The 22,760-nt window shown below is 37.4% G+C and overlaps 1 protein-coding gene across 3 annotated transcripts in view; it reads right to left on the bottom strand.

The window, feature by feature from the left end:
• LOC121507136 overlaps positions 1 to 22,760 on the bottom strand; it is a 49,133-nt gene extending 26,373 nt beyond the window's left edge. The window contains exons 1-3 of one of the 3 annotated variants that reach the window (XM_041783317.1): positions 22,690 to 22,731; positions 20,344 to 20,425; positions 19,723 to 20,018 (exon numbers count right to left, since the gene is read on the bottom strand). In XM_041783317.1, the coding sequence (XP_041639251.1) occupies positions 19,723 to 19,755 (33 nt within the window). In that variant the 5' untranslated portion in view covers positions 19,756 to 20,018; positions 20,344 to 20,425; positions 22,690 to 22,731. Of the gene's footprint in view, positions 1 to 19,722; positions 20,019 to 20,343; positions 20,470 to 22,689 lie in introns of those variants that run through there. The other 2 variants (XM_041783318.1, XM_041783316.1) reach the window with 2 other exon arrangements.

Below are 22,760 nucleotides of genomic sequence, written 5' to 3'. Positions count from 1 at the left end.
AGCCACGCCCATGCCGTAATGGCATGTTGTGGCAGCCCAAATGAAACCAACCGCTCCGCCAAGTGCACCGCGGCACCAGTAGTCAAGGAAAACAAACTCAAACGTTGGATTAAAGAGGCTATGGGGATTAGGAGACGTGCTGAGAGGGTCTTAAACAGGGACAAAGGAGGCTTCATGCTTTCCCACACCTGGGACACTCTACTCCAGAGGAAAAGGGACGGCCGGGCCGCGGTGTGCTTGGCGGAGCGGTTGGTTTCGTTTGGGCCCGCCACGACATGCCATTACGGCATGGGCGTGGCTGGCCTGGCGAATCTGGCAGCGCTGCTGGGCGTGCCGCATTTGCCGGCTGTCAAATCGTTATTTTCACCTTATGTCTGAACAAAAGAAACTCAAAATTTCTGTGTCAAAATAAACACATTTAGACCAACGCTGACTCATCATAAACAAGTATGGACCAATGCTGACTCATCACAAACATGTCTAGACCAACGCTGACTCATCATAAACAAGTATGGACCAAAGCTGACTCATCATAAACATATTTAGACCAATGCTGACTCATCATAAACACATTTAGACCAATGCTGACTCATCATAAACACATTTAGACCAAAGCTGACCCATCATAAACATATTTAGACCAATGCTGACTCATCATAAACATATTTAGACCAAAGCTGACTCATCATAAACATATTAAGACCAATGCTGACTCATCATAAACACATTTAGACCAATGCTGACTCATCATAAACATATTTAGACTAATGCTGACTCATCATAAACATATTTAGACCAAAGCTGACTCATCATAAACATATTAAGACCAATGCTGACTCATCATAAACATATTTAGACCAATGCTGACTCATCATAAACAAGTATGGACCAATGCTGACTCATCACAAACATGTCTAGACCAACGCTGACTCATCATAAACAAGTATGGACCAAAGCTGACTCATCATAAACATATTTAGACCAATGCTGACTCATCATAAACACATTTAGACCAATGCTGACTCATCATAAACACATTTAGACCAAAGCTGACCCATCATAAACATATTTAGACCAATGCTGACTCATCATAAACATATTTAGACCAAAGCTGACTCATCATAAACATATTAAGACCAATGCTGACTCATCATAAACACATTTAGACCAATGCTGACTCATCATAAACATATTTAGACCAATGCTGACTCATCATAAACATATTTAGACCAAAGCTGACTCATCATAAACATATTAAGACCAATGCTGACTCATCATAAACACATTTAGACCAACGCTGACTTAAAATAAACATATTTAGACCAATGCTGACTCATCATAAACACATTTAGACCAATGCTGACTCATCATAAACATATTTAGACCAAAGCTGACCCATCATAAACATATTTAGACCAATGCTGACTCATCATAAACATATTTAGACCAAAGCTGACCCATCATAAACATATTAAGACCAATGCTGACTCATCATAAACATATTTAGACTAATGCTGACTCATCATAAACATATTTAGACCAAAGCTGACTCATCATAAACACATTTAGACCAATGCTGACTCATCATAAACATATTTAGACCAATGCTGACTCATCATAAACACATTTAGACCAATGCTGACTCATCATAAACATATTTAGACCAATGCTGACTCATCATAAACACATTTAGACCAACGCTGACTTAAAATAAACATATTTAGACCAATGCTGACTCATCATAAACACATTTAGACCAATGCTGACTCATCATAAACATATTTAGACCAATGCTGACTCATCATAAACACATTTAGACCAACGCTGACTTAAAATAAACATATTTAGACCAATGCTGACTCATCATAAACACATTTAGACCAATGCTGACTCATCATAAACATATTTAGACCAATGCTGACTCATCATAAACACATTTAGACCAATGCTGACTCATCATAAACATATTTAGACCAATGCTGACCCATCATAAACATATTTAGACCAATGCTGACCCATCATAAACATATTTAGACCAATGCTGACTTAAAATAAACACATATAGATCAACCCTGGCTCATCATAAACACATTTAGACCAAAGCTGACTCATAAACATATTTAGACCAATGCTGACTCATCATAAACATATTTAGACCAATGCTGACTCATCATAAACATATTTAGACCAATGCTGACTTAAAATAAACACATATAGATCAACCCTGGCTCATCATAAACACATTTAGACCAAAGCTGACTCATCATATACATATATAGACCAATGCTGACTTAAAATAAACACATATAGATCAACCCTGGCTCATCATAAACATATTTAGACCAACGCTGACTCAAAATATCCATAGTACATTATAACCTTTTCCAAATGTACAGTGGAGTCACCAAGTAACCCAATCAGCAGGTCTTTGGTGGTGGGAGAAAGCTGATGTACTCAGAGAAATCCCACGTATGCACAGGGAGAACATGAAAACTCCACACAGAAAGGCCCTGTCCAGGAAGCGAACCAGGAACCTTCTTTCTGTGAGGCGACAGCACTAACCCAATTATGAACTATTTAACAAATAATTAAAATCAGAGACCGTTTCTGAGGAGGACTGAAAGTGCCAAAATGAAATATATAAATATATAATTGATTAAATAATTAAATGTTTCATTACTTATTTAATATTGGAAATAAAACAACAAATAAATATATATATATACAAAACAAATATATCATTATTTAATTAATTAAATGCATATGTAATTAAATAATTAATTAAATGTGTCATTGATTATTTAAAATTGGTTATAAATAAAAAATAATTTATGAAATACATAGATAATTAAATGTTTAAATAATTTTTTTAAACGTTCATTCATTCATTCTATGTTAAAACACATCTACTTATTTCACTATTTATCTAATTATTTCATGGTTCCTGCTCCAGCAGTGCATCATGAAATAATTTTATCTGTCATCCTCTCCCATCAAACTCAGTGGGCGGGACTAACGCTGAACTGTGACAAACCATAGATACAGTCGGCATAGAGAGGAACGCCCACGAAACGTCCGACACAAACCACTTTCCACAATGCCGGGCAACTGTTGTGTACCCTTGTGCACAAAAAATACTCACTGGCGAATCCATCTTGCAAAGCTCCCATCTGAACCGATTGGGTCTGGTTAGAAAGTGACAGGACCAATCAGCGATGAGGGGCAATACTTTCAGACGCAGCAGAGTTGTGATGTAAACAAGCAGCAGCAAGAGCTGGTGCAGTTATGGAGGAAGAGATTAGTGTGGATGCTGCTGAAGCGCCAGTTTTATCAGAACTTGACATTTCTTGGTTAAAAGAAGAACAAAGAACAGCAGTGAGTTGTTTTCTTTTCAAAAATGAAAAAGTTGAGGACTGACATGTCTGTAGTCGCCATGTTTCGCGTTATTCTTCAGTAGCTGCGCACACACAGCTCAATAGCGGTTACGTCACGTGCTTTGTTGCTCTGATTGGCCCGTAGAGATGTGACAGACAGAACGTTGACCCTATCATACTCCAAGGATTTTTCAAATCCTCTGCCTTTTCTCAAACGTTTCCTATTGAAGCTTTCCCAGATGGATGTGTGAAACAAACACATCTGGCGTGTCAGGTTACTCATTTCCTTGTCAGACATTGAAATTGTGACAGGTTTAATTCATCAGTAAACCTAATTTTGCCTCTTACTGGGTGATTCAACCAGGTAGCAGAAGATGTCAGGGAACGAAACAACAGGCCATTGAATAGGATCATTTGTCCACTCTTTAATAAGGTACGGACAAGAATCGGATCCTTTTAGAGTAATTTCTTAATGTTTCTGTCTCTGTCAATTTGCTGTAAGGAATGAATGTATGACATTTTAGCGGTTAGCATACCAGAATTTAGAATCCGCGGGCTGACATTGCTGCGGGCGAGGGGGAAAGGATTGTTTTCCCCCTCGAAATGCCTCGCCCCCATCTCTGACGCAACTGTGACACGAGGCCGACTGTATCTATTGCTTTGATCTGCAGGGTTGCCAGACTAGGAGGTTTCCCACCAAACAAACAACCAAACATGGCAGCAATAGAGTGGTGCAGGAATGAGTCCTAAAACGCGGAAGTAACTTAGCATTTTAGCACTTCTGGTTCCCTCGTCTGAAAGTCTATGGGAATTTTTAATGTGTTTTTGGTTAAATGCCTGAAATAAGGTCTGTGGTGAACAAAAGTTCAGGAGAGTTTAACGTTTAATCCAACGACATAAAATACATTTGAAACATACCCCAACCTTGAATTATGTGTCTTTTCGAGTCTTAATAAAGGCGGTTGCTAAAAGATAGCTAACAAGGACTACATACGTCATCATCCGAAGCGCGGCAACTGAGCCATTCACTTGTATGTGTGTGTGATGACGTAAATTCAGTCGACTGTGTTGTAGTTCAATATAGCCTGACGTTGGCTTTTTATATTAACGAACCAGATACAATTCTTATAGTATCAGTTTATGAGGATTATCTTCATGAACAACACATGTGCGTTTCATAAACTTTTATTGGACACAGAGCTTATTTTCAGCAATAATCCAAAAACCCATTGAAAAATCCCATAGGCTCAAAGACAAGGGAACCCATGCTACACTAACTTCCGGGTTTGCCTACAAAATTACGTCACGACTGCACCAATCTATTAGTGGTGGGTGATACTGCAAAATTTGATATCGATCCGATAGCAAGTAAATACAGGACCAGAATCACCGATACTGATACTTTTGACTTATAAAAGAAGCAGTATACATAATTATTAAATTGATATGAATAAAGCCAATAAAAACTCAAAAAACATAATCTATCATTTATTTATCAGTCTTAATAAACAGAACTAATTCTTTTCCGAGTTATCTTTAACTATGAACTAAGTATTCGGGGTGAAACATATTTCATATCAGGATTTTAACTTATGTATTTTTTGTAATATGGGACTTGTTTTCATTTATTTTGTTTCCCCACTGTACCCAACAGTTATTCTGTTTAAATCAGTTAATTAATCCGCCAATGTGTGGTTTGACAAAATGCCGCAAAAAACTTTATAAATTTTTGGAAAAGGCAGTCAAATTATAGTAGAAAAACTAGTAAACAGTAATAAAGAGGAACAGATTTATAAGTACACTCTCAAAGTCAATGAAAATTAATCACACATGCATCAGAGTCAGATACAGAACTTCTTTCTTTCCTGTTTTTATGACTAACAGCACTAGCTGTGGCTTTGGCTCAATGAAAAACACCATCAATGTCTTTAGTTGGAAAGTGAGCGGTGCAGATTAGACATGACTCTAACATCTTCTTCATGTGTCAGTTTTTTATTACTTTTAAGATAAAAACTTTTCAGACGCTGGAAATGCTGACTCACCTTTGCATTTTTGTGGAAAGTTATACCACAAAGCTGCAGCAGTTTATTTCTGCCGTTCTCTCCAGTTTGATACAGACATGAGGACTCTGAATAACCGTGTGTGCGCTGGTGCCTTGAGTGTGTATGTGCACGTTTGCTCTATCTGATTGGTTGCCAAAGTCACGTGACACGGAAAACAGTGCAGCAGCGGACTTTAGGCACAACAGACAGACGAGAGCGACTGCAAACAAACAGATGGGGTGCATGGTTAAAAGGTTTATTGAAAGTACTCATTTAATATTCTACTACTTTTAAAAAGTACTTGATACCAAATGAGTACTTTGTAAATAAAGATACTTCAGGATCGATACGCCCACCACTAGCAGCAAACTCTGAGGATCTGCATGAGCTTTCCTGTGAGTTGATAACAGATATTTTAGTCCTGGCAGAGAATGTTGACGCTGGAATTTCGGACCCTGAACATGTGGCTAGCAAAGCAGAGGGATTTAATGAAGTTCTTGGAGTTATTTCTGCTCTGTCTGACCAAGATATTGACCAAAGAATGTTCGCAAACTTAGAAGAAGTTCTTCAGCGCTTCTCCTGGTCCGTGTGTGTGTTGCGGCCGGGTACGGGACACACACAGACCAGAAGAAGCACTGAAGAACTTCTTCTAAGGGTGTATTCACACTAGGCCATCCGTAACGTGCCTGGGCCCGTTTCAGCCTAAAGTCCGGTACGTTTGGCCAGTGTGAGTGCAATCGCAATCATGCTTCAGCGCGGCATGCTTCGCGGTCCCAGCACAGAAGGATCAGGTGGGCGTAGGCACAGCATGAATGCAAATGAAGGAGCACAAGCGCGGGAATGTGAAGTAACGTGAAGTAACAACAAGAGGAAGCCGCCTGAGAGCACAGAGAGCACACATAGCCGCATGCTACAGACAAGCAAGATCCCAGTCCAGTTCACATTTCTACCCAGTTTCTGGCAAAATCAGGCTTTAATGACTGTGAGAGGTTTTTTAGTTTGTGAAATAAAGCTTCTTCCCTTGATTGAGTCACAACCAGCAGCTCACAGGATAACAAACACCTTTCATCCTCCGTGCATAAAGGAGAGTGCCAAATACGTGAATACGTGAAATCTCCTGCTCCGACTGCAGCTGAGACAGACTCCTGTGAGGACTGTGCTGCCTATGAGTGCTTTGGGACGGGGAGGGGCCCACGGAGAGGAGCAACAACGTTACATGCTTTAGCTTTAAGTTTCCAGTAACACCACAGAAAGTTGCTAGATTTGTCGCTAGTTGCTTTTTTGAAAAGAGTCGCTAGAGGGGTCTGAAAACTCGCTAACTATAGCGACAAAGTCGCTAAGTTGGCAACACTGGCCGGGGTTAATCTCACGGCTGATTTAACCTCTCTTATTATCAAATTAAAATGCCAAACTATCATCCACTGAATTAACTTACCTCTAATTCTATTTCATGTCACCAAGAAGTGAAAATGTGATCTTCATCGCTGACGTTTGAACGGAACATCGTTTATTAATCCTTAGGTGTTTTCACCTCCAGCTCTCATCAGAGGGTTAAAATTACTCTCGTCATAGGTCACCCCAGTAGTTGAGTTTTTAAGGCGTGCACCATGTATGGGCGGCGAGGGTTCGAGTCTGGCCTATGGCACCATACCCCACATGTCTCTCCCTGCCCCCTTCCCTGTTTCCAAGTCTATCCACTGTCCTCCTCTATCTAATAAAGGCACAAAAAGGCCAAAAAATAAAATCTAAAAAAAAAAAAAAAAATTGCTCTCGTCAAAAAAACCCAAACTTTTAACTGAACATTTTAATCGTGGTCTGGACACAGGCTGTCCTGGGACATGAGAGCTTGTTGGTGCAGCAGGCATCCAGAATTACACATAGAAATAGTACAGTTCATAGCACATAAAGGACTGCAAGAGGAATTCAGATAGTGTCCGGACACACAGAGGAATGACTGTAGGGGCTCATTTGAGCTAAAGAGTCTGGGTTTTAATTCAGCAGAAGTGCTTGGAACTCTGATCAGGCTCCAGATTATGCTGTGAGCGATAATTCTCCGCTATGAACCTCTCTCTCTCTCTCTCTCTCTCTCTCTCTCTCCTCACAGGGCTGCTGATCCCAGGTCAGCTGAAATAACTCCAGTGTCAGATCAGATATCGTATAATCTGTTGCCATTTTACAGCCTAAAAACAACAATTATGCATACTGAGTCATCAACACGTACAAATTCATCATTTGGAAAGTAAATTACAAAGTAATTTAATAAGTTTGCAAACACTCTTCGGTCAATATCTTGGTCAGACAGAGCAGAAATAACTCCAAGAACTTCAATAAATCCCTCTGCTTAGCTAGCCACATGTTCAGGGTCTGAAATTCCAGCGTCAACATTCTCTGCCAGGACTAAAATATCTGTTATCAACTCATGGAAAAGCTCATGCAGAGCCTCAGTGAATGCTGCCATGTTTGGTTGTTTGTTTGTTTGGTGGGAAACGCCCTCGTCTGGCAACCCCGCAGACCAAAGCAATGGTTTGTGACAGTTCAGCGTTAGTCCCGCCCACTGAGTTTGATGGGAGAGGATGACAGATAAAATTATTTCATGATGCACTGCTGGAGCAGGAACCATGAAATAATTAAGTAAATACTGAAATAATTAAATAAATACTGAAATAAGTAGATGTGTTTTTACATAGAATGAATGAACATTTTAAATAATTATTTAAACATTTATTTAATTATTTATGTATTTCATCATTATTTATTTATTACCAATCTTAAAAAAATAAATGACCAATTTAATTATTTAATCATTTAATAACATATGCGTTTAATTCATTAAATAATTATATATTTATTTATATATTTGTTGATTTATTTCACATTTCAAATAATTAATGACACATTTAATTATTTAATTATATTTTTATATATTTCATTTCACTCAGCTAGAGCTGAAAACATTTAACCTGACTGCCGCTTTCCCTTTCTGCGATGGAGTATAAGGGCCACACAAAGAGAGAAAAATAATAATAATAATGATAATTTTATTTTTAGACATTACAAGAATAAAGTCATAATATTACGATTATTAAGTCATAATATTACGACAAAAAATTCATAATATTACAAGAATAAAGTTATAATATAACGAGAATAAAGTTGTAATATTATGAGAAAAAAATTGTAATATTAGGAGAAAAAAAAATCGTAATTCACGGGAATAATGTCATATATTACGAGAAAAAAGTCGTAATATTACGAGAAAAAAACCCGCAATTTACGAGAATAAAGTCTTAATATTATGAGGAAAAAAAGTTGTAATATTACGAGAATAAAATATTACAAGAAAGAAAGTCTGCCAGGATGCCATCTCCATTGAAATGAGCAATGAAGAGCATCTTGTGAAGCTAAACTTTAGTATCGGTTTCACAAATAAGGAAATACTTCATCTTTTGGCACATCAGCATCAAATTATTATCAGAATCAGGACAGTACTCCGTCCAAGATCCACGGGGCCGTGGCAGACTGTCTTTCTTGTAATATTACAACTTTATTCTCGTAATATCATGACTTTTTATCGTAATATTACAACTTTATTCTCAAAATATTTCAACTTTTTTCTTGTAATATTAAGAGTTTTTTCCTTATAACATTACGACTTTATTCTCGTAATATTATGACTTTATTCTTGTAATATCAAAAAAAAATTGTTCTTTTGTTTTTTTTTCTCTTTGTGTGGCCCTAATACTCCGTCGTACCTTTCTGTGCTTTATTAGTGGGTGCAAAGACTTTTGAGCATGTTCTATATCCACTATAAACACTCGTATTTCCTTTTCATGTTAGTCTTTTCAATCACACACTTGCCAGGATATTAAATTAGACATAATTAGGGACACAATGGGAGCGTGCAGATCCATAGGGATAAATATAGATCCTATGTGGATAGAAGGTGGAGGGAAACAAATGTTTCACCTGAAAGATTCAATGCTCCATCTCCTGTAGCGTAAGTGTCTGAAGCTCAGTCACAGTGCAGAGTCTTCGCCGCGCCACACTCTGTGCATGCAGCATGGCTCACGTGCACGTACGGTTCACTGCTGAGCATGACAATGTAAGAGAGGTACCTGGATGCAGCCGAGGACTTCCACCTCACACCGGAAGTTGGACGAGTGCCGCCATATCTCGTCTTCTAATACCGGAAGTCACTTGAACTGAATGTCTTCTTCGTTGTTTTCTTCGTGTGTCGGCACCATATTAAAATAGGCAAGTTCATCACATAAGGAAAGTTGACAAAAAATATGTGAGCTTTTGGACTAACAAGCACAGCGATAACATAACATTAATTTTACTTAATTGATTTATGATTCAAATTCAAGAATCACTTTGCACAGACAAAATATGCGACAGGAGATTGGCTGGCTGGACGCTGACATCGCCGCCATGTTGCCAGAGGCAAGTCTCTATGTCATTCAATACAGTAGACAAGGACTGTGCACGTTTTTGGAATAAAAAGCTCAAACGACGAGATTACATAGATTTTAATAAATTAGCAAAATGCTGCCGCACAGAATTCAAAGGCATCATTGTCATTGGGAAGGCACAACAGCTAGCTTCAAGAGGAAAAACAAGTAAGAGGCGACGATTTATGGTTCAAAAGTTATTTAACTTTTGATAAACTGTGGCACTTCTTGTCGTGTTCAAGCGCCGGTCTAACCTGACACGCCAGATGGAAAAAAAAAAAACGGAGTATGATTGGGTGAATGTTCTGTCTGTCACATCTCTACGGGCCAATCAGAGCAACATGTGACGTAGCCGCTAACAAACTGCGTGTGCGCAGCTACTGAGGAATAACATGAAACATGGCGACTACAGACATGTAAGTACTCAACTTTGTCGTTTTTGAAAAGAAAACAATTCACTGCTGTTCTTTGTTCTTCTTTTAACGAAGAAATGTCAAGTTCTGATAAAACTGGCGCTTTAGCAGCATCCATGCTAATCTCTTCCTCTATAACTGCACCAGCTCTTGCTGCTGCTTGTTTACGTCACGACTCTGCTGCGCCTGACAGTACTGCCCCTCGTCGCTGATTGGTCCTGGCACTTTCTAACCGGGTCCAAACGGTTCAGATGGGAGCTTTGCAAGATGGATTCACCAATGAAAAACAAGGAAACGGGCGTATCCATCTGCTTTGCAAGTTTAGTGTTCTCCAGTAGCAAAGAAGAATTGATTTCCAGTTTATAGCGCGAACAGTTAGCATGGCTAGACGAAGCAAAATATAAAGCTTAACCAAACAGCACGGATCGGTGCATAAACTCGTGTACTCACCGATACCAATAACTGCATTTTAAGCGGTACGGATCACACCAACGCTGAAACGTCTTCATCGGCTTCTAGTTCAATACAGAACTAATTTAGAAATATGACTCCTTATCTCTAAATCTCTGAACGGTATGGCCCCCCAATATCTGCCTAACCATCTCACTGACTACCATCCAATCAGAGCCCTCAGCAAGGTCATTATAGTTAACTAAAACTAAACAACTAAAACTGAAATTCAAAAATCAATTTAGTTAACTGAAACTAAATAAAAACTAAGCTTTACCAAAAAACAAAAACTAACTAACTAAAACAGTATAGTGCGCTTACAAAATTAACTAAAATAAAATAAAAATGGAGACAAAATCTCCTTAGCTTTAGTTTTTGACGCAATCATACTGACTGGCTCCGACACCCAAGCAGGGCCGTTTCTTGCTGTATGCGGACTATGCAAATGCATCGGGCCCCAGAAACTACTAAGGGGCCCCAAAGCTGAATGTTCATTCTCACCTGAGGAGAATTAAAATGATCTGTCTTTATCCCTTATATGCTTAAAAATATGTCAGAATAAAATAAGCCGCAGTGATAAACTGAAGGTGTTGTGCAGATGTCTGCTATGCCATTGTCCAGTAGAAGTTATTTCTCAGATACTTGCCACTTAACACAACTTTAAGATCACATAAGATTAATTTATGAAGTTTAGTGTGCATTTTAAAGGCCTTAAATCATAAGCAATAGTTGTTTATTAGGTGACTGATAAATATCAGGCCTATTGTTGAATATTTCCGACTATTGTGGTAGGGGATTACTGCTAACTCAAGTGAGTTAGTTGCAGCCTCCCTCTTTGCCACATTTATTAGAATATTGATTGTGACAAACAGCTTTCTAGTTTGAATAATCCTGCCTCCATTCCTACCGCTGAGTTAAGTTTTCTATGTAGTAAAGCTTAGGTTAAGAGCATGAATAGTTTGATATGAGATGTTATCTTGACTTGCCTGTCTTGCTCATGAAGTGTTATAGATTGTGGCGTGTTTGTGGATCATCTAACGGATAAAAAATCTCTCCATTCAGCCAGCAAACAAGGGGCTCCAAAACAGCTTCTTGCATATGGCCTCAACACAGCTAGAAATGGCCCTGCACCCAAGTCTGGGGAGTGTAAAATGGCCTGATGTGGTTGGTTAAGACTTCACGCAGTGGTAGTTTTATATCTGGAGTTGTATTCAAACATCATCATTAAATAAATAAATGATAACTGAAGAGTAGCCTGTTTGAATGTGTTTTTAAAAATGTATGATGCTCATTGCACCCCAAAATCTATCCATAAAAAAACTAAAACGAATGAAAGCTAAACTAAAACGAAGCATTTTTGGAAAATAAAAAACTAAACTGAACAAACAAACCAGTGGTCATAACTATGTCATAACTCATTTAAAGAATAACTTCACAATTTTTAATTTTAGATAGAACAAAATAAATCACTGCAAAAAAAAGACATGAAACACATGTTATACCGCACTCCCCCATGAAAACCTGTTTTGTTTGTAATTTCAGAAAATGTTGAGAAATTCCCTCGTTATCACTGGAGAAGCTAAAATGTTTCTGCAAGAACAGGAGACAAATTAGTGGAAATATTGAGAAAACATTTACATTTACCCATTATTATGATGAAACAGTAAAATAACACGTATGCATGCATGATGACTAACTGCAGTGCTTCTAGAACATTCTCCGCCATTCTTTCGCAGACATTTGTCGCGACCCACTGGAAACAGCTTTGCGACCCACTTCTGGATCACGACCCACCACTCTAGAACAAACTGTCAGCTGACCTGTAGAACCTGTGAGATCTTTAAAGTCACCTAAAAACACTGACGTTCTCTCCAGTCTTTCCCTGGTAGTCTGTCTGTGCAGAGTCCTCTCTGGATTTGAGTTTGGTCCCTTATAGCAGACCCCAACTTTAGTGCAGCAGTGAATCCTGTTCAGACCAGTCCAGGGTCCAGGATTGGTATGTCTGGATTTTCTGTCTCATTTGCATACTTTTGTTTCTGTTTTGATCTCCTGTAAAGACTCTGAGTTTACACCTGTATGAAATTTAATCTAAATAACAGTGACTGATGAAGAGCCTTTATTTGGGGGCTTCTGCATTAGTAGATCTATAACCCCGCCCCCTCCTCTCTCTCTGGGTTGTAAACAGGAGGTGTTAAATGTTTTGTGTACGTGCTAACAGCAGTTTCAGATGCTCTGCTTATTCTCTTTGTTTTCTTCCTACAGGGAAACATTCCCAGCATGCCTCTGTTCATCATTAAAGTGGTGTTGGTTCTGGTGTTGGAGCGGTAGAGGAGGCTCTGAGTCAATGTTACAAAACCCTGCTCAACCAGAGAGCCAAATAGTAAAAAAATTACTTTCACAAGAGCCACAATCTAAGTGGTGAAAAATGGCAAACAAAGGTTAGTGGCAGTAAAAATAAGTTAAAAGTGGCTAAAATGGCCATAAAGCAGCAAAAATGGGGAGGAAAAGCAGCAAAAACGGGCAGAGACAGGCAAAAATGGGTGAGAAGTGACCAAAAAAAATGAGTTACAGGGGGGCAAAATTGGTTAAAAGTGGCAAAAACTAGCAAAAAACAGTGAAAAGTGACTAAAACAGGCAAAAAGAAGCATAAAGTTGGTAAAAGTAGGCAAAAAGCTGTAAAAAAAAAAAAAAAGTGCCAAAAATGGGGATAAAAGGGGCATTTAATGGCAAAAGACAGCTTATATGGGCTAAAGGGACAGAAAATGTCAAAAAAGGTGAAAAATAGCAATAGGCAGGACAAAAGTGGCAAAAATAGGTGAAAAGTGGCAAAAAGAAGTGGCAAAAATGGTTGAGACGTTGCAAAAATGGGGAGAAAAACTTGGAAAAATGGGCAGAAACAGGCAAAAATAGGTGAGAAGTGACAAAAAAAAAGGAGTTACAGAGGGCAAAATTGATTAAAGTGGCAAAAAATAGCGAAAAATGAGTGAAAAGTGACTAAAATAGGCAAGAAAGTACCACAAAGGTGGCAAAAATAGACATAAAGCTGTAAAAAGGTGGCAAAACTTGGACAAAAGTGGCATTTAATGGCAAAAGACAGCTTATATGGGCGAAAAGTGGCAGAAAATGCAAAAGAAGTAGAAAAAATGGCAAAAAGCAGGACAAACGTTTCCCTTTTTTTAAGGTTTTCTGGGGGAGTAATATTTCCGATTAAGACATAAAGGAGCCACAAATCATAAAAGAGCCACACGTTGAGTATCACTGTATCACTAAGTGAATGTGAGTCTTTGACAGTAGGAGGCTGATCTACAATGACTAAATCTATGAATCTAGATCAGCTCAGACGTGTTTCTGACCCATGCTGTGAGGAAACGTCTGCAAACAGGAAAGATCTGTTAATCTAACACGACTGTTCTAACATGCATTATTCTGTTGGCCCACCAGGGGTCACTCTGAGAATTCTGGATGATTAAACTGTTTTTATACCCTTTAGTTCCTCGTCTGCCCCCATAACAAATGTTTCTATCATAAGTAATAATCAGAGAGCTGATCTATCATTAAATGCTGAGTATCAGGATGGAGACGAGGCTGATATCAAATAGACTGGATCATTAAAGATGTGTTTCTCCAGTTTTAGAACTGATGGAGCCGCCATAACCTTAGACCAGTCCAACATCTCCTTCTAGACCAGCTCTGAAAAACCCCAACCATGATGAGACCATGCTCAGATCTCAGTCCTCTATTTGATCTCTGCAGTTCTGTATCTCTCTCTGGGTTCTCAAATCTAAGAGAGATCCTCTCTCTAAATCAGTGCGAGTGTCTTTATGGATGAAGAAGAATAACTTTTCCTCTCCTGGCTGTAATTCTGGACAAACTTCCTTCTCTTAAAAAAGTTCTCTCTTATCTTATCTCATCTGATTTGATTTGATTTTATCTCAACTCAAAAATCCTTGAATTTGAAAGACAAACATTCCAGAATAAATTTATCTGAGTCAAAACAACCTGGAGCCAGAAGGGTTCTCCTTCAGTCTGTGTTTACATTTAGATTTAAATACAGAGACGAAGAACACTCTCTACACATTCTAATGTTTTAATGTTCTAGTTGTTCAGTGTTCTAATGTTCTGACGCTTCAGGGGCCCTCCATCTCACCATGTTTACGTTTAAGGGCCGCCATACAGAGACAGAGAGCTGGCAGCATATTCCAATCTTCTAATGTTTCAGTGCTCTAAAGTTCCAGTGTTTTAGTGTTCTAATGCTCTAGTGTTTCAGTGTTCTAACGTTCCAATGTTCTAGTGTTCCCATATTCCAGTGTTCTGATATTCCAACATTACATTGTTCTAATGTTCAAATGTTCTCACATTCAAATGTTCTTAAGTTCCAGTTTTTTTATTTTCCAGTGTTCTGATATTCAAACACTACAGTGTTCTAATGTTCCAATGTTCTAATATTCCAGCATTACAGTGTTCTAATGTTTCAACATTGCAGTGTTCTTATGTTCCAGTGTTCTAATGTTCCAACATGCCAGTGTTCTAATGTTCCGGCATTACAGTGTTATATCTAATATTCCAGAATTACAGTGTTCTAATGTTTCAACATTGCAGTGTTCTAATGTTCCGGCATTACAGTGTTATATCTAATATTCCAGAATTACAGTGTTCTAATGTTCCAGCATTACAGTGTTCTAATGTTCCAACATTCCAGTGTTCTAATGTTCCATCATTAGTGTCCTAATATTCCAGCATTAGTGTCTTAATGTTCCAGCATTCTAGTTCTCCAACATTACAGTGTTTTCATGTTCCAGAAAGACAAACATTCCTGAATAAATTCATCTGAGTTCTGATATTCCAACATTCCAGTGTTCAAATGTAACAGAATTGTAATGTTATAATATCACAGTGCTCTAATGATCCAGTGTTCCCATGCACCAACATTACATTGTTTTAATGTTCCAATATTACAGTGTTCTAATGTTGCAGATTTCTAATGCTCTAATGTTAACAAGTTCAAATGTAATGTAATGTATCGACATAAAGTAATGTAATGTTTCAACATAAAGTAATGTAATGTATCATACATAAGGTAATATAAGATAATTTAACATAACAGAACACAGTATAATCTAATAGAACGCAACCATATAACAGCACATAATGCAATGTTACATTATGTAAAATAACATAATAACATAATGTTATGTACATAACATAACCTAATTATAAGTAACATAACACAACATAACAATGCAATGTGACATAATATAGTACAATATAATCTACTTTAACAAAATGGAACAGAACACAACTCAATATAACATAATAAAGTAATGTAACGTAATGTTCAGATTTAACAGCATTACATAATATAATCCAATTAAACAGCATAATAAAGTGATGTTAGAGAATGAATAGTAATGTAATGTACATTGTGTGTCGTAAGTAATGCTATCTAAACTAATAAAGCATAACGTAACATAACATAATGCAACATATCATAACATAATACAATATAATTCATTATAATAGAATGGAACATAACACAATGTATTTAACATAATATAACATAATAAAGTAAAGTAATGTACTAATTTAACATGATTTTATATAATCTAATCCCATAAAACATAACATAACAAAGTAACACTGAGTAATGTAAAGTAATGTAGGTTAATGTAATGTACATAATGCAATGTTATGTAATGTATTCAAAACTAATTAAGCATAATGTAACACAACATAACAAAAATAAGAAATGTTATGTAATGTATCATATGTAAGGTAAAGTAATGGTACATTAATAGATTTATTTTTACAACATAATTGTAATATAGCGTAAATAACATAGCATATGTTATGTAATGTAATGTAACATACATAACATCGCAAAATGTAATGTAACAAAACATAACATCTCTGTTTAGGATAAAGTTTCCAAAAATGCATAGACCTAAAAAATTTTTTATTAAGGTTAGTAAATATTCCAGAAATAAGAATATTTAAACAGCTTAACTTTGACCAAACCGTCAATTTTAAGCTTGTTTTCTTAGGTTACAATGATCTCTAATATTTATGAACAGAGATGAAGACGATAGATGTCAAAGATTTTTAAAGTTCCTAATTTCTGTGGTTCTTTTAAAACCTTTGACATTCTGGCTCAGTCCAAGCAGTCCAAAAACCTGGAGCTGGATCTGCTGAAAGGGGGCGCTGTGGTCATGCGGTCACGTAGGTAAGGTAAGTTATGTCTGTTGGTATGGTGTGTGATGAGTAACACCAAGATTAACCTGCACAGAGAGACTCATCATATAGCTCAAATATAACAACACCCACCCCTAGAATTCTGAAACCTGAACGTTGACAGCTGTATTGTGGCTCTGAGAGGTCAGAGGTCATTGATCAGCTGAGGAGTCATGTGACTAACAGAAGGAAACAGCAGTGACAGAGGAGGAAGTGCTGCCTTCTGTCTAACCCTGACCCTATAATATTTAATTATAAACATTATAAAATGTGTTTGACTTTAAAAATTGTTGTTTTAGCACTTCTTTCTAGAGCTCCAGTTCTTATTTTATTGTGTCTGTGTCCTGTTTCATTGTGTCAGAGTGGAGGTTGTGATAGCTGCTTACAGGTGCCAACTCCATATTAAAGTACATGGATTTGAATATTACAGTCCCTGCTGCTGGAATGGTCAGGTGGCCCAATACTTTTGTCCATATAGTGACTCAGACGTGAAGGAATCACGTGTGCCTTTTTCCTGGTCTGGACTCCCTCCAGTTCTGTGTGACATAAGGACAGTCCGGCCCCTCCCCCTGTATGAGTCACAGTCTGTCAGAGAAAATTTGGCGGGAACAAAAAGACACGAAAACCACGAAGAGAAACAAGAGTCAGATGGAACACTGAGTCAAACTCAGAGTCACATAACATATGCTTTAGTCAGCCGCGCACAGGAAGTACTACACAGCTATAGGCAACCATACACAATTACACATCTATACAGAGGCTGTTTCAGTCACACACAGAGAGGAGTGACAGAAGAATGTTCTGGCTGTATCTAAGAATAGACAGGAATACTCAGAGAAACAATAAAAAGCGGTTGTTATACAACTGAAGAGCAATATTAGAAATGTTCCTCTAAAAGAAATCACGAAATCATAGAGAGCTCAAAAAGACTAACCTCAGAGATCAACTGTGTAGAGCTCCCTTTATAAAGTCTATGTAGAGATTATCTACATTATAAGAACACAGATATACCAAGAATCTTTACCTGATGTTGACTGTTCTTTGTTGGCAAATTTTGGAAAGTGGGGTAAAACGCAAGGAGTCCACAGTTCCACTCACCTGTCAAAAAGTTGCCAACTATGGCTTACTATTTGGCAAAAAAGAAAAAGACTGCAACATCCCCAGCTTTGTGAAAATTCCATTTTCTGCCTTTATTATCTGTATTATCTGGTCAAGATGGCGCTCCCCGGTGTGCAACACAGCGTAGCTCTGCGAGTCAAGCTTTACGTAGTTAATAGCATATGTAGAAATCTTGGAATGTTTTTTCTACAGCCATGTTATTTTACCTAACCTACCTTTCTTTCTTTTTATTTGATCTTATCTTTAATTACTCTTTTATCTTTTATATTTGTGTACTTTGTACACTCCTTTGTGTAGCTTGGTAACACAACTTTATTTATATCATGTCTTATTTATATTGTTAAGTTTTATAAATATTATATTTTTTATATTTTTCTACTTTTTTTAGTCTTTTGTAGAGCTGACTCAAGAAGCAACGCACAAAATTTCCAATATACCTGTACTGTCCTGTACCTGTGCAAATGGCAATAAACAGCTATTCTATTTTATTCTATTCTATTCTATTCTAAAGATGAGGTCAACGTATCCTATAAACATTCCAACCTTGCCCTTGATGATGATGATGTCATCAAAGATTTTAAACTTTCTAACCTTGCCTTTGAAAATGATGTCATTAAAGCTTATAAAACATTCTATTCTTGCCTTTGATAAAACATTCTATTCTTGCCTCTGAAGATTATGTCATCAAAGCTTGTGACAGATTCCATCTTTGCCTTTGATGATGATGCCAATAAAGCTTTAAAACATTCCAACCTTGCCTACAATAATGATGTCATCAGACATTTTAGCATTATCTTCTTGCCTTCAAAGAGAATGCCATCAAGCTTGTATAACATTTCATCTTTGGTTTTGATGACGCATCAAAGCTGTTAAAACATTCCAGCCTAGCCTTTGGCAACGATGTCATCAAGGCTTGTAAAACATTCCATCATTGCTATTGATGATGATGATTTCATTAAAACTTTTACACCATTTCATCCTTGCCTTTGATGATTGTGTTATCAAGTCTTGTGAAACATTTGGTTCTTGCCTTTAAAATTGATGTCATCAAAGCTTTTTAAACATTCCATCTTTGCTTTTGATGATGATGCCATCAAAGCTTGTAAAACATTCCATTTTTGCATTTGATAATGTTGTCATCAAAGCCTACAAAACATTCTATTCTTGCCTTTGAAGATGATGTCATCAAAGCTTGTAAAACACTCCATTTTGCTTTTGATGATTACATCAAAGTAATTAAAATATTCCATCTTTGCCTTTGGAGATGATGTTATCAAAGCTTGTACAACATTTCCTCTTTGCCTTTGATGATGATGTCATCAAAGTTTAAAAACATTCCAACCTTGCCTTTGCCTTCGCTTTAAGATCACAAAGGTCCCAGGGTCTCTGACAGATGGATCCAGAGGAGCTGTTCCAGTTCTGATCCCTGACTGTCTAATATCATGTTTGATTTTGTACATCTGTAGTCATTATAACCAGCTGGGATTTAGAACTCCCTCTCCTTTTTTAATTGTTTTCACACTGCCTGGTAAATCAGAGCCAGATGAGCTCAGTGGGTCTTCAGAGAAGAAAGGGAACCGCCTGCAGACCCAGGTCTTATTAAGACCTGGATTTGGTTATTGAGCGTGCTCTGTTGGGTTCTTACCTTGGCTGTAAGTTCTCTCCTGTGTCTGTTCATCTGGCTGAGCTGGAGGAGAACGGGAGAACCACGTCCTGTTTCAGCTTCATTGGATCAGAGGGGGGTCGGTAGAATCCAGCAGAACGAGGCAGTGAAGGCACCACGATGCAATGAAGGTACCACCAGGCAGTGAAGGCACCACGAGGAAGAGAGGGCACCACGAGGCAGTGAAGATACCACGAGGCAGTGAGGACACCACAAGGCAGTGAAGGCAGCGTTAGAGCGTCCAGCTGAGACTGAAGTTCTGCTTCTAGACATCCATCCTTCACAGAGAGAGAGAGAGAGAGGGTGAATTAGAGAGAGAGGAGGGAGGAGGCTGCTGGTCCACCCTCTGACCAGCCCTCCTCCTGGAGAGGAGCCCGGCTGACTGACAGTGGAGCCAAACAAACACAGACTATGTCTCCTAACTGATGCTGGAGTATTTAAACTGTCAGATTTCAGTTAAAGCTAATTTAAGGCCCAGTCTATTTAAGAATAACTGCACAGTAAGAAGTTTAGACTTTAATATAATGACTCCAGCACAATAGAAACAATAAAAACATGGGAGTGAACATGAACACAACAGAGGACTGAGCACAGAATACTTACACTGTTATAACTCAGGAAAGGACTAGACCAGGGGCGTCAAACTTGATCACAACAGGGTCAGGATTCTGGATTCAGGTCTAACCTGAGAGCCCAACAGGGTCAACTTTTTAACCATAAACTGTCAACCTTTTTTCACCAATAAAAAAATATGAAAAAAAAAAAGAAAAAAGAAGCACTGATGATAAATTATTTTGACAGTTAGAAAGTAAAAAGATAAGTTTAAAGGCTCACAATCTGAGAAAAGTAAATTTATTACTTCAAAAAGGTCAAAACATGAAATTGAAATTTAAAAAATAATGTTTTTTTAATGTCAAATATATTAGAAAGAAAGTCAAAATCCTGAGTTTAAAAGGTCAAAATATGAAATGAAATTTGTAATCATGAAATTAAAAGTCAAAATATGATTCAAAATTTTAAATTGTGAGTCTAAAAGGTCAAACTGTGGGATTATGAAGTCAAAGTTTGGAGTTGAAAATATAAGGTAAAATACAAAATAACTGGTTAAAATATCACTTAAAAATTAGAATTATGAATCTTAAGGCTCAAAATATTATATGAGAAGTCAAAATTATGAGTTGAAATGCTTCAAAGTATGAAATTAAAAGTAAAAATAAAAAAATAATGAACTAAATAAATACTGTGAAGATTTGTAGCAAAAGAAAAAAAAAATCTTAAGCAGTTCCAACCAAGCACAACAAAAAGTTTGATTTAAAGATCCTGTAAAAAGAAAATAAATCTGTATTTAGGTTTGTTGGATGACAGGTCACTGTTATCAACCCCCGGGTCAAATTTCAGTCAAATAAAACATCTCTAAGTTTATAAATTTAAGCTTCAAAATCATGAAAAATGAGGCAGTAAAATCTGCTCCAGGATGGTGTGGGCGTGTCTGTTGATAAGCTGAAGTCACGCCCACTCAGGAGAAATACCATCCTCTCAAATTTAAAAACATGCTACAATCTGATTGGAAGAAAGCTCTCAGGCTATTAGCCCCACCCCTTTAACTTACGTTGACCTCATGATCAAAGCACAGCTGCCTGGCTCTGTGCCAGAGAAGAGGCAAAGTCTGTTTTCTGTCTCAAATCTCTGTTCTGATGCTTTAAATCAGTGTTACTCAACCCTGCTCAACCAAAGAGCCAAATTGTTAACAGATACCCTCGCAAGAGCCGCAATCTAAATGGTAAAAAGTGACGAAAACGGCTTGAAGTAGCAATAAAAAAAAGTTAGAGGTGGAAAAAAAAAAAAGGTCCAAAAATGTGGCAACAAAAGAGTGAATAGTGACTTAAATGGGCAAAAAACTGTCAAGAGTGGCAAAAATAGGAAACAAGTGGGATTTGATGGCAAAAGATAACTTAAATTGGCAAGAAGTGGTGAAAAAAGGCAAAAATGGAATAAAGGTGACAAAAATAGTACCAAAATGGACAAAAATACAAAAACAAGTGGTATTTAATGGCAAACAGTAGCTTAAGTGGGCGAAAAGTGGCAAAAAATTGTAAAAAAGGTCAAAAATTGGATAAAAGTGGCAAAAAGAAGTGGCAAAAAATGGGCAAAAATAGGAAAAAAGTGGTTTTAAATGGCAAACGTAGTTTAATTGGGTTAAAAGTGGCAATAAAATTATGAAAATGGCCAAAAATTGAATAAATATATGAAAAATTGGATAAATGGGACAATTACCTTTGACAATTAAAGCCTCTGGGAAACTAACTGTGTGAATCAATGTGATTGATTTCTCAGGTCAAAGTTTGCGTTATCAGGTTTTCTGGGGAATAATATTTCAAATTTAGACATTAAAGAGCCACACATAATCACAAAAGAGCCACAGGTTGAGTGTCACTGCTTTCAGTGATCCATAGACCACTGTGGCTGATAGATTTGGTGACTTTACCTCACAATGAACAAAAAAACAGCATTTAACTGACTGTTAACGTTCAGTAAAGGCAGAGACATCAGCAAACAACAGACTGGACTGAGATGAACTGCTCTGTGAGAGGGGCGGGGTCAATGGGTTGGTGACATCACCAGCCCACATATTTGCCCCACCCACATTAAACCCAGCCAGAAAAGAGGTAAAAAAAAACCTTCTAATGGTCTAAATTGAAAATTCAGACACATGTACAGTAGGTCTCAGTGTTTTTGTTTTGTTTGTGAAGCATCTTTGAGTGTCCAAAAAAGCGCTGTATAAGTGTGATGTTATTATTACTTTACATATTTTGGATTTCACTTGACAATGTCTTCAAACAAAGTCAAAAGACTGAAACTAAACTACGCCCAAGAAAAGAACAGAGTCCACCAAGACCTTCAAAAATACAAAATGCTCACTGAAACAGCTCACAAGACAAAAAGACATACCTAAGACACTCAGTGAAGTGACCAAGACAAAGGGAAACACAGAAACTAAACAGGCTGGGAGTGATTAGACC

The sequence above is a fragment of the Cheilinus undulatus genome, linkage group 3 (assembly GCF_018320785.1).
Source record: "Cheilinus undulatus linkage group 3, ASM1832078v1, whole genome shotgun sequence".
In the NCBI taxonomy this organism is placed as follows: Eukaryota; Metazoa; Chordata; class Actinopteri; order Labriformes; family Labridae; genus Cheilinus; species Cheilinus undulatus.
Note: the sequence above shows the minus strand (reverse complement) of the source record. Positions and strands in the feature narration are given on the sequence as shown.